This window comes from Procambarus clarkii, chromosome 48 (genome assembly GCF_040958095.1).
Source record: "Procambarus clarkii isolate CNS0578487 chromosome 48, FALCON_Pclarkii_2.0, whole genome shotgun sequence".
Lineage (NCBI taxonomy): Eukaryota > Metazoa > Arthropoda > Malacostraca > Decapoda > Cambaridae > Procambarus > Procambarus clarkii.
In genome coordinates this window covers 33,124,632-33,142,327 of record NC_091197.1, presented here as the reverse complement: position 1 = coordinate 33,142,327, position 17,696 = coordinate 33,124,632, and the positions used below count along the sequence as shown (strand labels likewise).

General features: G+C 45.8%; 1 protein-coding gene across 4 annotated transcripts in view; it reads left to right on the top strand.

The window, feature by feature from the left end:
* Nucleotides 1-17,696, top strand: part of LOC123764892 (Prolyl 3-hydroxylase sud1) — a 79,156-nt gene that overhangs the window by 44,705 nt on the left and 16,755 nt on the right. For all 4 annotated transcript variants that reach the window (XM_069302675.1, XM_069302677.1, XM_069302676.1 and 1 more), the window contains exon 8: nt 13,939-14,142. In XM_069302675.1, coding sequence (XP_069158776.1) covers nt 13,939-14,142 — 204 coding nt within the window. The remainder of the gene's footprint in view (nt 1-13,938; nt 14,143-17,696) is intronic.

Genomic DNA, 17,696 nt, shown 5'->3' with positions numbered 1-17,696 from the left:
GCTTCTATCATGGATGAAAAATTTTCTGACTGATAGAAAAATGAGGGCAGTAATCAGAGGCAATGTATCAGAATGGAGAAATGTCACAAGTGGAGTACCACAGGGTTCAGTTCTTGCACCAGTGATGTTTATTGTGTACATAAATGATCTACCAGTTGGTATACAGAATTATATGAACATGTTTGCTGATGATGCTAAGATAATAGGAAGGATAAGAAATTTAGATGACTGTCATGCCCTTCAAGAAGACCTGGACAAAATAAGTATATGGAGCACCACTTGGCAAATGGAATTTAATGTTAATAAATGTCATGTTATGGAATGTGGAATAGGAGAACATAGACCCCACACAACCTATATATTATGTGAGAAATCTTTAAAGAATTCTGATAAAGAAAGAGATCTAGGAGTGGTTCTAGATAGAAAACTATCACCTGAGGACCACATAAAGAATATTGTGCAAGGAGCCTATGCTATGCTTTCTAACTTCAGAATTGCATTTAAATACATGGATGGCGATATACTAAAGAAATTGTTCATGACTTTTGTTAGGCCAAAGCTAGAATATGCAGCTGTTGTGTGGTGCCCATATCTTAAGAAGCACATCAACAAACTGGAAAAGGTGCAAAGACATGCTACTAAGTGGCTCCCAGAACTGAAGGGCAAGAGCTACGAGGAGAGGTTAGAAGCATTAAATATGCCAAAACTAGAAGACAGAAGAAAAAGAGGTGATATGATCACTACATACAAAATAGTTACAGGAATTGATAAAATCGACAGGGAAGACTTCCTGAGACCTGGAATTTCAAGAACAAGAGGTCATAGATTTAAACTAGCTAAACACAGATGCCGAAGAAATATAAGAAAATTCACCTTCGCAAATAGAGTGGTAGACGGTTGGAACAAGTTAAGTGAGAAGGTGGTGGAGGCCAAGACCGTCAGTAGTTTCAAAGCGTTATATGACAAAGAGTGCTGGGAAGACGGGACACCACGAGCGTAGCTCTCATCCTGTAACTACACTTAGGTAATTACACTTAGGTAATTACAGGCACATAATCAGTGTGTAAATCAAGTAACTGGCAACCAGTGACATCCTGGTTGCCCATCCTGCCCCCGACCTGGGACAAACAACGGTCAACTGGACGGTCCCAAGACGACCATATTTTCTCCACAAGGCGATAAGTACCCCCACATAAACTTGAACAAATAAACATATGTAATATTATAAATACAGAGCACCACTTGGTTTCCGAACCCCTTGGGGACGAGACCCGTCGGTTAACATGTAAGTTTGTATACGAGAAATAGAGGGGAAAAAATAAACTAGAAATGTAAAAAGAAATGTTTCCGAAAAATTTACGAAAAACACTCTAGGGGAAAAAAATCGACAGGTTCATGGCGTAAATGCGACCGTGTTTTGTTTTTACTCACCAATAAGTGAAGTCCTGATCCGCTTTATAAAAGTCCTTAATTGTTCCTAACTGATTATTAAGACGTCTGGCAAACATCCTCTGGATGTTTCCTGCCAGCCTGCAGGCACATCCTGCCAGCCTGCAGGCACATCCTGCCAGCCTGCAGGCACATCCTGCCAGCCTGCAGGCACATCCTGCCAGCCTGCAGGCACATCCTGCCAGCCTGCAGGCACATCCTGCCAGCCTGCAGGCACATCCTGCCAACCTGCAGGCACATCCTGCCAACCTGCCTGCCAGCCTGCAGGAACATCCTGCCAGCCTGCAGGCACATCCTGCCAGCCTGCAGGCACATCCTGCCAACCTGCCTGCCAGCCTGCAGGAACATCCTGCCAGCCTGCAGGCACATCCTGCCAGCCTGCAGGAACATCCTGCCAGCCTGCAGGCACATCCTGCCAACCTGCCTGCCAGCCTGCAGGCACATCCTGCCAACCTGCCTGCCAGCCTGCAGGCACATCCTGCCAGCCTGCAGAAACATCTTGCCAGCCTGCAGGCACATCCTGCCAGCCTGCAGGCACATCCTGCCAGCCTGCAGGAACATCCTGCCAGCCTGCAGGCACATCCTGCCAGCCTGCCTGCCAGCCTGCAGGCACATCCTGCCAGTCTGCAGAAACATCCTGCCAGCCTGCCTGCCAACCTGCAGGCACATCCTGCCAGCCTGCAGGAACATCCTGCCAGCCTGCCTGCCAGCTTGAGTGCCAGCCTGCAGGCACATCCTGCCAGCCTGCAGGAACATCCTGCCAGCCTGCAGGCACATCCTGCCAGCCTGCCTGCCAGCCTGCAGGCACATCCTGCCAGCCTGCAGGCACATCCTGCCAGCCTGCAGAAACATCCTGCCAGCCTGCCTGCAGACGCATCCTGCCAGCCTGCAGGCACATCCTGCCAGCCTGCCTGCCAGCTTGCCTGCCAGCCTGCAGGCACATCCTGCCAGCCTGCAGGAACATCCTGCCAGCCTGCAGGCACATCCTGCCAGCCTGCCTGCCAGCCTGCAGGCACATCCTGCCAGCCTGCAGAAACATCCTGCCAGCCTGCCTGCAGACGCATCCTGCCAGCCTGCAGGCACATCCTGCCAGCCTGCCTGCCAGCTTGCCTGCCAGCCTGCAGGCACATCCTGCAGGCACATCCTGCCAGCCTGCAGGCACATCCTGCCTAAAATATACGATGATGTACTGTACATTTAAGAAACAAATCTGGGTCACAGGTCTGTGGAGTGTGGTTAGGCTTACGGAGTCAGCCAGTCCCTCCCCCACCACCGACACACCTCCCCCACCCCCCCACCCCAAACCCATACACACACACACACTCTCAAAGGTCACGTGGTTCACGGTTCACTTCAACACCCATATATCGCTTCCTGCCTGCCTGCCTCCTTCCCAGCCTGCCTCCTTCTCAGCCTGCCAGCCTGCCTCCCTCCCTGCCATCATGCTAACGGGTAGTGTGTGTTAGGCTTATCTTCGGGAATGAGCCGGTCTCACCCCCACCACCAACAAACCACCCGCCCCCCTACATCCCATCTCTCAAGGTCACGCGGTTCAACTGCGTGACTACCACTCACTCCCTGCCTGCCAGCCTTCCTGCAAGCTAGCCTGCCTGCCTGCCTGCCTGCCTGTCTGCCTGCCTGCCTGCCTGCCTGCCTGCCTGCCTGTCTGCCTGCCTGCCTGTGCCTGCCAGCCTGCCTTTCCCTCCCTAATTCTCACTACTTCCATCCCTTCCTGCCTACCTCCTAGCATCTCTCCCTACCTCCCCCTCCCTCTTAGCATCTCTCCCTACCTCCTAACATCTCTCCCTACCTCCCCCTCCCTCCTAGCATCTCTCTCTCCCCCTCTCTCACTGATTCTCCCCCCCCCCTCATTCATACTGCCTCCCACCTAAGCTCCATCGTCCATCCACCCACCAGTCAGCCATCACTGACGCAATGCGTGCATTTGGAGCCAACATGGTGCACAGATGTTTCTTGATTGTGCAGATATGTAAAACAAAAGCACAGAATGAACATTCCAGCCTTATGGCAATTCAAAATAATAGGAATAATAGGCCGTGAATCTGTGAAGTCACAGTGGGCAAACTGGACCATCGCCCACCCACCACAACAAGCCGGCGTGACGCTTGGCGGACCCCTTCCTACCCGAACTTTGTTCGGGTAGCATGACTCTCCAACCCCAATCGGGAAACTGGAAGTTTCGGATAACTAAAGTTCGGAAACCAAGTGGTGCTCTGTATACTGGATACATATTATATATACATACATATAATACTTAAATATATGCATATATTATTATAACATCACAAACCCAACATGGAGGTGTGTGGAGGCTGCCTTAAGTCACTTCGGAAGAGTGTTGTAGGCATTGTATGTAACATTTGTAACATAAGGTTTCACCTAAGTTGTACAGGATTACCTACACAATATGCAAACCGGGAAGGTAACTACTGGATCTGTCAAAGAGACAGACAGATGTGGGAAAACATCACCAAACTAATGAATAACATTCCTGAAGAACACAGGCTACAATTCACACAAAAACTACCAGAAATATATGCAGAGTATATAAAGACAGCAACGAACTCTGAACACAACCCAGGGACTGAGAATTTAGAGAGTCAAAGTAGCAATGTAGACGGGTATAGTGTCGAGGTACACAAAAATGAAGGCAATAGTGTAGAGCACACTGGTGATATGAATAAGGAGAGAAAAAATGAGACGAATGAGAACACAAATGAGAAAGACGAAAGCAACAAGGAGAAAGATAAGGGCAATACCGAGAATGAATGCAGAAACGAGAAAGTTGGAACAAAAAACATAGAGGTAGCCAAGTCGTGCACGGGTACAAACAAGAATAATACAATCACAAATGAAAATATTTGCTGGTATTATGCAAAAGGACAGTGTAGATATGGGCCCAGAGGCACGGAATGCTCATTCATGCACCCACGGAAATGCTGAAACTGGTTAGGGAAAGGCAGATGTCGTTTTGATACAGAGTGTAGATATTTTCACCCTAAGCTATGCACACTCTCAGTCAATGAGAGGAAATGCTACGATCTTCACTGCCCCGATTTCCACGTCAGAGGTACACAGCGCCATATAAGAGAAGAAGTCCAACATAATAGCCCTGAAAATTTTTTAGAGGCAGGTACAAACAGAGGGAGAAACAGACAGGCAGAAACGTGGCAGGAGTACGGATGGAGAGGGGGAAATGCCCAAGACTGGACTACAGTTCGGCATCAAGCCCACACATACTACACCCCCCAACTACACAGAGACTACCACACTCCCCAGTATCACTTCCAAAACTGGACAAACCATTGCCACAACAACACACCCTGGGTCAGGGTAGAGAGGAGGGAGAACTACCAAAACCTTCCAGAAGTTACACACAACATGGACAATCATTCATATTTGCAAACATTCAAGGTTTAAAGCCAAAGTCAAGAAATAAAGTTAAGTTCATAAATGGCCTTCTATTAGAGTCAAACTCAATATTTGGGGCATTCACGGAAACTCATACAAAAGATTACATGGATGGTGAAATCTGGATTCCAAATTATAATCTATATAGATGTGATAGAAAAACTAGGTCAAATGGAGGAGTAGGTTTGTATATTAAAGAAGACCTGGTATGCACAGAACTACTAAATTCAACTAATGAGGTGGTAGAGGTACTTGGAATGAAGGTAGAGAAACTAAACTTAATTATTATTCTAATATATAAACCGCCAGATACAACGATTGAGGAATTCACAGAGCAGATGCACAAAATAGAGAACATACTTGACAACCTAGCAAACCCAGCTCCAGATATTATCTTTCTTGGAGATTTCAATTTACCGAGTCTAAGATGGAGAACGGCAAACACAAATATCATAGCAGGGAATGACCCGGGAAATAACCAACCACAGGTTAGAGAACTTTTGAGATTCTGTGACAAATTCTCGCTCAATCAACAGATTACAGAACCAACTAGGAACGAAAACACACTAGACTTGTTATTCACAAACAATGATGAACTAATCAGGGATATCACAATCTCAGATACTTCATACTCAGACCATAAGCTCATTGAAGTGCGAACTAGCATAAATAACGGTAGTAGGTCTAAGAGACCAAACAAGCGAGAAGGAATATTCAATCAATTCAATTTCAACAATAAGAGGATTGACTGGGAAAAAATAAATGTAGACCTTGCAACCATTCAATGGGAGACGGTCTTAAGCGACAAAACTCCAACACAGGGAATAGCTCAACTGACAGCTGAAGCTTACAAGGTCTGCTTGAAGCACGTGCCTGTGAGGAGGGGCAGAAAGAGGACCACTCTAGAAAGAGAACGGAGACGACTGTACAGGAGAAGGAAAAAAATAACGGAAATGCTTCGGCAGACACAACTATCACAAGCAAGGAAAACAAGCCTAAGCAGGGAGATTGAGGAAATAGAACAAACGTTGAAGCGATCATATGAGTCTGAGGAAATGGAATTGGAACAGAAAGCTATACAAGAGATAAGGAAAAATCCGAAATATTTTTTCACATACGCAAAATCAAAATCCAAAACCTCGACCAGTATTGGACCGTTAATTACAAATGAAGGTACGTACACAGAGGACAACAAAGAGATTAGTGAAATTCTAAGAAGCCAGTATGAGGCTATGTTTAGCACACCAATAAACAACATGAAAGTTGATGACCCAGACAGCTTCTTTATGAATGACATTCAAGCTGCAGATAATATAACGGATATTACCACAAACTCGGAAGACTTTGAAAGAGAAATTGATAATATGCCTATGCACTCAGCTCCTGGGCCTGACTCATGGAATTCAATATTCATAAAGAAATGTAAAGTACCAGTAGCGAGAGCACTCAGCGTAATATGGAGAAAGAGCCTGGATACAGGGGAGATACCAGCAGCACTTAAATCTGCAGATATAGCTCCGTTGCACAAGGGGGGGGAGTAAAGCCTTGGCAAAAAATTATAGGCCAGTTGCACTAACATCACACATAATAAAAGTGTTTGAAAGAGTGATTAGGAATCAAATTTCTAGTTTTATGGAAAACAATGAATTGCACAATCCAGGACAACTTGGATTTAGAGCGGGAAGATCCTGTCTGTCACAGTTACTCAACCACTATGACAAAATCACAGAAGCCCTAGAAGAAAAGCAAAATGCAGATGTTGTATACACAGACTTTGCAAAGGCGTTCGACAAATGTGACCATGGGGTGATAGCTCACAAAATGAGGTCAATGGGAATAACTGGAAAAGTAGGACGCTGGATACTCAATTTCCTGTCGAACAGAACACAAAGAGTAACAGTCAATCAGATAAAATCGAGTCCAAGCGATGTTAAAAGCTCTGTACCTCAAGGTACAGTCCTTGCACCGCTACTGTTCCTTATTCTTATATCTGATATAGACAAAAATACACGTCACAGCTTCGTGTCGTCCTTTGCAGATGACACAAAAATCAGCATGAAAATTACCTCTGCTGAAGACATTGAAAAACTACAAGCAGATGTCAACAAAGTTTTTGATTGGGCAGCAGAAAATAACATGATGTTTAACAGTGATAAATTTCAGGTACTCAGGTACGGCAAAAATGAGGATCTGAAACATAATACAGGGTACAAAACACAATCGAATCTTCCCATAGTAGAAAAACAGCATGTCAAGGATTTGGGAATAATGTTGTCCGACGATCTAACGTTTAGGGAGCATAACCAAGCAAATATCGCGTCAGCCAGAAAAATGATCGGATGGATTACGAGAACTTTCAAATCCAGGGATCCCATCACAATGGTTGTACTCTTCAAGTCACTTGTGCTGTCCCGTCTCGAGTACTGCTCAGTACTCACTTCCCCCTTCAGAGCAGGAGAGATTGCTGAAATAGAGGGAATACAGAGAACATATACGGCACGCATAGACGAGATAAAACACCTAAATTATTGGGATCGTCTCAAAGCTCTCCAAATGTACTCTCTAGAAAGGAGACGAGAGAGATACCAAATAATATACACATGGAAAATACTGGAGGGTCAGGTCCCAAATCTACACAGTAAAATAACAACGTACTGGAGTGAACGATATGGAAGAAAATGCAAGACTGAACCAGTGAAGAGCAGAGGTGCCATAGGCACAATCAGAGAGCACTGTATAAACATCAGGGGTCCGCGGTTGTTCATCGTCCTCCCAGCGAGCATAAGAAATATTGCCGGAACAACCGTGGACATCTTCAAGAGAAAACTGGACGGTTTTCTAAGAGAAGTTCCGGATCAGCCGGGCTGTGGTGGGTACGTGGCCCTGCGGGCCGCTCCAAGCAACAGCCTGGTGGACCAAACTCTCACAAGTCGAGCCTGGCCTCGGGCCGGGCTTGGGGAGTAGAAGAACTCCCAGAACCCCATCAACCAGGTATCAACCAACCAGGTATGTTAGTTTAGTGGTACTAGGTTTGCTGTGGTGGTACCAAGTGTGGAAGGTAGCACGTGAGACTCAATGTTTAACATATCTTTAATCATCTTCCACTAGAGATACTTCTCTATCTTCTCTAGGGCAGCTCCTTGCCAGTGCATGTATGAGAAAAGAAATAATAATGATAATTAAAATCATTCCTCACACATCTATTTTAACTTTATATGAACCCATGGTTGGCTACCAAAATGTGTATATATTATCATTTCCCAAAGTCTTGCAAAGATCATCTGAGCCAATTGGCTATATCTTTAGTACTAATCAGTTGCTTATATATCTGCAGAAAACATTAAATGTTTGACTTGGCTGGTTTCTTGAGGCAAATAAACTAATTTCCAAGTTTCTCTATATGGTAGGTACCATTTGTTTTTGACTGTCTTTGTAGGAAATGTCCCCAATACCAGGTATAAACCATGTCAGAATCCTCCTCTGTATTTTATTTAGAATTCCTAGATGGTCTGAACAAACTGTATTCGGTACAAATTATTCAGTGGACTATACAAATGTTTGATTAAGTAAGGACTGTTTCTCCAAGCTGTTGCCGAGCACCAGGAGTTGGATTTACGTGGTGGGTCTGAAGCACTTCACATGGCCAGCAGTTCACTATCTGGTCAGCACTGTGCTCGCTACTTTTGGAAGGTGGTAATTACCTAAGTGTAATTACCTAAGTGTAGTTACAGGTGGTAATTACCTAAGTGTAATTACCTAAGTGTAGTTACAGGATGAGAGCTACGCTCGTGGTGTCCCGTCTTCCCAGCACTCTTTGTCATATAACGCTTTGAAACTACTGACGGTCTTGGCCTCCACCACCTTCTCACTTAACTTGTTCCAACCGTCTACCACTCTATTTGCGAAGGTGAATTTTCTTATATTTCTTCGGCATCTGTGTTTAGCTAGTTTAAATCTATGACCTCTTGTTCTTGAAATTCCAGGTCTCGGGAAGTCTTCCCTGTCGATTTTATCAATTCCTGTTACTATTTTGTATGTAGTGATCATATCACCTCTTTTTCTTCTGTCTTCTAGTTTTGGCATATTTAATGCTTCTAACCTCTCCTCATAGCTCTTGCCCTTCAGTTCTGGGAGCCACTTAGTAGCATGTCTTTGCACCTTTTCCAGTTTGTTCATGTGCTTCTTAAGATATGGGCACCACACAACAGCTGCATATTCTAGCTTTGGCCTAACAAAAGTCATGAACAATTTCTTTAGTATATCGCCATCCATGTATTTAAATGCAATTCTGAAGTTAGAAAGCATAGCATAGGCTCCTTGCACAATATTCTTTATGTGGTCCTCAGGTGATAGTTTTCTATCTAGAACCACTCCTAGATCTCTTTCTTTATCAGAATTCTTTAAAGATTTCTCACATAATATATAGGTTGTGTGGGGTCTATGTTCTCCTATTCCACATTCCATAACATGACATTTATTAACATTAAATTCCATTTGCCAAGTGGTGCTCCATATACTTATTTTGTCCAGGTCTTCTTGAAGGGCATGACAGTCATCTAAATTTCTTATCCTTCCTATTATCTTAGCATCATCAGCAAACATGTTCATATAATTCTGTATACCAACTGGTAGATCATTTATGTACACAATAAACATCACTGGTGCAAGAACTGAACCCTGTGGTACTCCACTTGTGACATTTCTCCATTCTGATACATTGCCTCTGATTACTGCCCTCATTTTTCTATCAGTCAGAAAATTTTTCATCCATGATAGAAGCTTACCTGTCACCCCTCCAATATTTTCCAGTTTCCAGAACAACCTCTTATGTGGAACTCTGTCGAAAGCCTTTTTTAGGTCCAGATAGATGCAGTCAACCCAACCATCTCTTTCCTGTAATATCTCTGTGGCTCGATCATAGAAACTGAGTAAATTCGATACACAGGATCTTCCAGATCGAAAACCATACTGTCTGTCTGATATTATATCATTTCTCTCTAGGTGTTCTACCCATTTAGTTTTGATTAGTTTTTCCAATACTTTCACTATTACACTTGTCAATGATACAGGTCTATAATTGAGGGGGTCTTCCCTGCTGCCACTTTTGTAGATTGGAACTATGTTAGCCTGTTTCCACCCGTCTGCTACGATTCCTGTACACAGGGATGCCTGAAAGATCAGGTGAAGTGGAATGCTGAGCTCAGATGCACATTCTCTCAGAACCCATGGTGAAACGCCATCTGGGCCAGCTGCTCTGTTCTTACCGAGCTCCTTGAGCATTTTTTCCACTTCGTCTCTAGACACCTCTATGTGTTCTATGTTGTTCTCTGGAATTCTTATTGTATCTGGTTCCCTAAAGATTTCATTTTGTACAAACACACTATGGAACTTTTCGTTTAGTGTTTCACACATTTCCTTTTCATCTTCCGTGAATCTATTTCCCATTTTCAACCTCTGAATATTATCCTTTACCTGCAATTTGTTGTTTATGAATTTATAGAATAGACCTGGTTCTGTTTTACATTTGTCCGCAATCCCTTTTTCAAAATTTCTTTCTGCCTCTCTCCTCACTGCCGTGTAGTTGTTTCTCGCATCTTTGTATCGCTGGTATGTTTGGGGGTTCGGCCTCTTCCTGTATTGATTCCATTTTTGTGTCTTTCGGTCTCTAGCCCTCTCGCAATTTCTATTGAACCAATCCTGTTTCCTAGTTCTGCATCTCTGTTTTGGTATAAATTTTTTTGTGCCTTTATCATATATTTCACAAAACTTGCCATACATCTCATTCACTTCCTTGCCTAGCATCAAGTCTGTCCAATTATACTCACTAAAAAAATTTCTAAGGTCACCATAATGTCCTCTCCTGAAGTCTGGTTTTTCAACTGCTTCAACCTCCTTATTTTCTTCCAGCTTATAACGCATTGCATACTTTATTCCCAAAAAGACATGGTCACTTTTACCCAAGGGAGGAAGGTACTGAATGTCAAATATCTCTTCCTCCTTCCTGGTAAATATCAAATCTAGCATGGAGGGAACGTCCCCTTCCCTCATCCTCGTAGCTTGTTTAACATGTTGATACAAGAATGTTTCCAGGATGAGGTCTACAAATTTACAGGTCCAAAAATCTTCTGTTTTAGCTTCATATGCTTCCCAGTCTATGGATTTCAAGTCGAAGTCACCGACTATCAACAGTCGTGATCTATCGTTATCCGCTCTCGCTATAATCTCTCTCATTATTGTTATAAGACCTTCACGTTTACTATCTAGCTCCTCCTTTGACCATGTGCTGCTTGGCGGTGGACTATATGCATTTATCATCATTAGTTTATCATCCTCATAGCAGATCTCTAGAGTGCTATTATGTCAACTTCTTGTGGATTGGCAGTCATTATTTCCTTCACCTTTAGGTGTTCTTTTACCAGCACAGCAACGCCACCGCCTTTCCTAATTTTTCTGTCCCGTCTCCAAATTGAGTAGCCCCTTGGGAATATGACCTCATTTAAAATTACATCTTCAAGTTTTGTCTCCGTGAGTGCAACAATGTCTGGTGTCTGCAGCTGTATTACATCACTTAACTCCAGTATCTTCGATCTCACTCCATCTATGTTGGTGTATGCAATCTTCAGGAACTTGTTCCCCCTCTCCTTATTCTTCACTCCCCCTCTCTCTATTGATTTTGGTGTCTCGTGGTTTGTGCCGGCCCTTTAGCAGTTCACTACTTTTTGAAGGTGGTCTCTCGTGGTTTGTGCCGGCCCACGTGCGTGGCAGATTTTGAAAGAAAAATTGACAATATGCCCATGTACTCAGCCCCGGGTTCAGACTCTTGTAACTCAATGTTTATAAAGAAATGCAAAGTGCCAGTAGCACAGGCACTCAGTATAGTGTGGAAGAAGAGCTTCTACACAGGGAAGATACCAGATGCGCTTAAAGCAGCAGACATTGCCCCCTGCACAAGGGAGGGAGCAAAGCATTGGCAAAGAATTATAGACCAGTTGCACTAATGTCCCACATAATAAAAGTATTTGAGAGAGTGATCAGGAATCAGGTCACTAGTTTCATGGAAACCAGTGACCTCCACAATTGAAGCCAACATGGATTTAGAGCGGGAAGATCATGCCTCTAACAGCTACTGGACCACTACGACAAAATCCCTGAGGCAATAGAAGAAAAACAGAATGCATATGTTGTATACACGGACTTTGCAAAGGCATTCGATAAATGTGACTATTGAGTGATGGCACACAAATTGAGGTCAGTGGGAATAACCGGTAAAATAGGATGCTGGATACTCAGTTATCTGTCGAACGGGACACAAAGAGTAACAGTCAACTATATAAAATCAAGTCCAAGCACAGTTAAAAGCTCTGTACCTCAAGATACAGTCCTTGCAACATTGCTTTTCCTTATTCTCATATCAGATATAGACTCAAATACAAGGCACAGCTTCGTATCATCCTTTGAAGATGACACAGAAATCAGCATGAAAATTTCCTCTGCTAAAGACATTGAAAAACTACAAGCAGATATTAATAAAGTTTTCAACTGGGCAGCAGAAAATAACATGATGTTCAACAGTGATAAATTCCAGGTGCTCAGGTACGGTAAAAATGAGGACCTTAAACATAATACAAGGAACAAAACACAATCAAATTTGCCCATAGTAGGAAAGCAACATGTAAAGGATTTGGGAATAATGATGTCTGACGACTTAACGTTTAGGGAGCATAACCAAGCAAATATTGCGTCGGCCAGAAAAGTGATAGGATGGATTACAAGAACTGTCAAATCCAGGGATCCCATCACAATGGTTGTACTGTACTCTTCAAATTACTTGTGCTGTCTCATCTTGAGTACTGGTCAGTACTCACTTCCCCCTTCAGAGCTGAAGAGATTGCTGAATTAGAGGGAGTACAGAGAACATAAATGGCATACATAGACACAATATAGTAACTAAATTATTGGGATTTTCTCAAAGCTCTCGAAATATACTTGCTAAAAAGACGACAGGAGAGATATCAAATAATATACATGCTGAAAATACTGGAGGGCCAAGTCCCAAATCCGCACAGTAAAATAACAACATACTGGAGTGAATGATATGGAAGAAAATGCAGAAATAGAACCAGTGAAGAGCAGGGGTGCCATAGGCAAAATCAGAGAGAACTGTATAAACGTCAGAGGTCCGCAGTTGCTCAACATCCTCCCAGCTTGCATAAGAAATATTGCTGGAACAACCGTGGACAGCTTCAGAGAAAACTACTGTAGATAGTTTTCTTCAAGGAGTGCCGGACCAACCGGGCTGAGGGGGATATGTGGGCCTGCGGGCTGCTCCAAGCAACAGCCTGGTGGACCAAACTCTCACAAATCATGCCTGGCTTTGGGCCGGGCTTGGGGAGTAGAAGAACTCCCAGAACCCCATCAAGCAGATATCAAGCAGGCCCTTTAGCAGTTCAAAACTTTGATGGTGCGGTTAACACGCTCCATTTGCCAAATCCAGGTCCTAAAATTCAGGGGGGTTTCAGGTTGTTTTTCGCAGCATCTAATAGAGTTGGTCAGTTCCTTGCCCTTCCAGGGGGTTCAGGCCTTTCTGGGCAGGCCTCTCTTCTTTGCCTGCATTAGGTTATTCTGGATTGGGTGGCTTCGGGCATGGTCAAAATGACAATGTCCCTTCGGTGGGTTCTCTTCCTGGTCCTGAAATGGGATTTGGTGGACCTCTGGTTCACCCTCGGCCTTTTGCGGTTGAACTGGTTCATTCCTTGCCCACTCCTTCCTGATGACCACCTTGTTCCTTGTCTCATGATCACCCACACTGAATAAACAACCCCCCCCAAAAAAGGAAGTGCAGCTAAACAGGCAACTGCAAGGTTCATAGAAAGTAAACAGACAATGCAGCAAACAATGTGGACAGTAATTTGGTCATACACTCGCTAGTTTCTGCTGGCCAGCTGATGGCAACATCATAGGAGCAGCCGGCTGCCCATGTCAATAATCGCCAGTCGGTAACCTGATAGTAATGGGACTTTGAAATATACAAATGTAATAATAGACATTGCTTTCCAGGAAGAAGAACTCTATTCTTGGATCAACCCAACTTATCTGGATATGAACATTCAGAAAGAAATACGTCATAAGTTCCGTGCAGATTCGGAGATTGAACTCGAGTCATTCCTTGCAGAGGATAAATACAACGAACTCGCAGAAGCTCTTAAGCAGGAAAATCTCAACTGGACAAGGACTGGACCTGCCAATAAACAGTTCTTTGAGGTATGATAAAATGTTGGAATATTGTAAATTTTAACTTTTAAAAGAAAATATAAATTATTTAAAATTGACACCTTATCTTTACTTGTAAGATTTCATTTATTTCTACACCAGCCTGTACTCAGTACTCCAGCCTGTACTCAGTACACCAGCCTGTACTCAGTACACCAGCCTGTACTCAGTACTCCAGCCTGTACTCAGTACACCAGCCTGTACTCAGTACACCAGCCTGTACTCAGTACTCCAGCCTGTACTCAGTACTCCAGCCTGTACTCAGTACACCAGCCTGTACTCAGTACACCAGCCTGTACTCAGTACTCCAGCCTGTACTCAGTACACCAGCCTGTACTCAGTACACCAGCCTGTACTCAGTACACTAGCCTGTACTCAGTACACCAGCCTGTACTCAGTACTCCAGCCTGTACTCAGTACACCAGCCTGTACTCAGTACTCCAGCCTGTACTCAGTACACCAGCCTGTACTCAGTACACCAGCCTGTACTCAGTACACCAGCCTGTACTCAGTACACCAGCCTGTACTCAGTACTCCAGCCTGTACTCAGTACTCCAGCCTGTACTCAGTACACCAGCCTGCACTCAGTACACCAGCCTGTACTCAGTACACCAGCCTGTACTCAGTACTCCAGCCTGTACTCAGTACACCAGCCTGTACTCAGTACTCCAGCCTGTACTCAGTACACCAGCCTGTACTCAGTACACCAGCCTGTACTCAGTACTCCAGCCTGTACTCAGTACACCAGCCTGTACTCAGTAATCCAACCTGTACTCAGTACACCAGCCTGTACTCAGTACACCAGCCTGTACTCAGTACTCCAGCCTGTACTCAGTACACTAGCCTGTACTCAGTACACTAGCCTGTACTCAGTAATCCAACCTGTACTCAGTACACCAGCCTGTACTCAGTACACCAGCCTGTACTCAGTACTCCAGTCTGTACTCAGTACACCAGCCTGTATTCATTACACCAGCCTGTACTCAGTACTCCAGCCTGCACTCAGTACTCCAGTCTGTACTCAGTACACCAGCCTGTATTCATTACACCAGCCTGTACTCAGTACACCAGCCTGTACTCAGTACACTATCTTCTTGAGGTTATCTTGAGATGATTTTGGGGCTTTAGTGTCCCCGTGGCCCGGTCCTCGACCAGGCCTCCACCCCCAGGAAGCAGCCCGTGACAGCTGACTAACACCCAGGTACCTATTTTACTGCTAGGTAACAGGGGCATAGGGTGAAAGAAACTTTGCCCATTGTTTCTCGCCGGCGCCCAGAATCGAACCCAGGACCACAGGATCACAAGTCCAGCATGCTGTCCGCTCGGCTGACTGGCTCCCATAGCCTGTACTCAGTACACCAGCCTGTACTCAGTACTCCAGCCTGTACTCAGTACATCAGCCTGTACTCAGTACATCAGCCTTTACTCAGTACTCCAGCCTGTACTCAGTACATCAGCCTGTACTCAGAACACCAGCCTGTACTCAGTACACCAGCTTGTACTCAGTACACCAGTCTGTGTACTCAGTACACCAGCCTGTACTCATTACACCAGAGTGTACTCGATACATCAGCCTGTACTCAGTACACCAGCCTGTACTCATTACACCAGCCTGTACTCAGTACTCCAGCCTGTACTCGGTACACTAGCCTGTACTCAGTACTCCAGCCTGTACTCAGTACTTCAGCCTGTACTCAGTACACCAGCCTGTACTCAGTACACCAGTCTGTACTCAGTACACCAGCCTGTACTCAGTACACCAGCCTGTACTCATAACTCCAGCCTGTACTCAGTACACCAGCCCGTGATCGTTACACCAGCCTGTGGTCGTTACACCACCCTGTGGTCGTTACACCAGCCTGTGATCGTTACACCAGCCTGTGGTTGTTACACCACCCTGTGGTCGTTACACCAGCCTGTGATCGTTACACCAGCCTGTGGTTGTTACACCAGCCTGTGGTTGTTACACCAGCCTGTGGTCGTTACACCAGCCTGTGGTCGTTACACCACCCTGTGGTCGTTACACCAGCCTGTGATCGTTACACCAGCCTGTGGTCGTTACACCAGCCGGTGGTCGTTACACCAGGCTGTGGTCGTTACACCAGCCCGTGGTCGTTACACCAGCCCGTGGTCGTTACACCAGCCCGTGGTCGTTACACCACTCCGTGGTCGTTACACCAGCCTGTGGTCGTTACACCACCCCGTGGTCGTTACACCAGCCCGTGGTCGTTACACCAGGCTGTGGTCGTTACACCAGCCTGTGGTCGTTACACCAGCCTGTGGTCGTTACACCAGCCTGTGGTCGTTACACCAGGCTGTGATCGTTACACCAGGCTGTGGTCGTTACACCAGGCTGTGATCGTTACACCAGGCTGTGGTCGTTACACCAGGCTGTGGTCGTTACACCACCCTGTGGTCGTTACACCACCCTGTGGTCGTTACACCAGCCTGTGATTGTTACACCAGCCTGTGGTTGTTACACCAGCCCGTGGTCGTTACACCAGCCCGTGATCGTTACACCAGCCTGTGGTCGTTACACCAGCCCGTGGTCGTTACACCAGCCCGTGATCGTTACACCAGCCCGTGGTCGTTACACCAGCCTGTGGTCGTTACACCAGCCCGTGGTCGTTACACCAGCCTGTGGTCGTTACACCAGCCCGTGGTCGTTACACCAGCCCGTGGTCGTTACACCAGCCCGTGATCGTTACACCAGCCTGTGGTCGTTACACCAGGCTGTGGTCGTTACACCACTCCGTGGTCGTTACACCAGCCCGTGGTCGTTATACCAGGCTGTGGTCGTTGCACCAGCCTGTGGTCGTTACACCAGCATGTGGTCATTACACCAGCCTGTGATCGTTACACCACCCTGTGGTCGTTACACCAGCCTGTGGTCGTTACACCACCCTGTGGTCGTTACACCAGGCTGTGGTCGTTACACCAGGCTGTGGTCGTTACACCAGGCTGTGGTCGTTACACCAGGCTGTGGTCGTTACACCAGGCTGGTCATTACACCACCCCGTGGTCGTTACACCAGCCTGCTGTCATTACACCAGCCTGTGGTCGTTACACCAGCCTGTGGTCGTTACACCAGGCTGTGGTCGTTACACCAGGCTGTGGTCGTTACACCAGGCTGTGGTCATTACACCACCCCGTGGTCGTTACACCAGGCTGTGGTCGTTACACCAGGCTGGTCATTACACCACCCCGTGGTCGTTACACCAGCCTGTGGTCGTTACACCAGCCTGTGGTCATTACACCAGCCTGTGGTCGTTACACCACTCTGTGGTCGTTACACCAGCCTGTGGTCGTTACACCAGGCTGTGGTCGTTACACCAGGCTGTGGTCGTTACACCAGCCTGTGGTCGTTACACCAGCCTGTGGTCATTACACCAGCCTGTGGTCGTTACACCACTCTGTGGTCGTTACACCAGCCTGTGGTCGTTACACCAGGCTGTGGTCGTTACACCAGGCTGTGGTTGTTACACCAGGCTGTGGTCATTACACCATCCCGTGGTCGTTACACCAGGCTGTGGTCATTACACCAG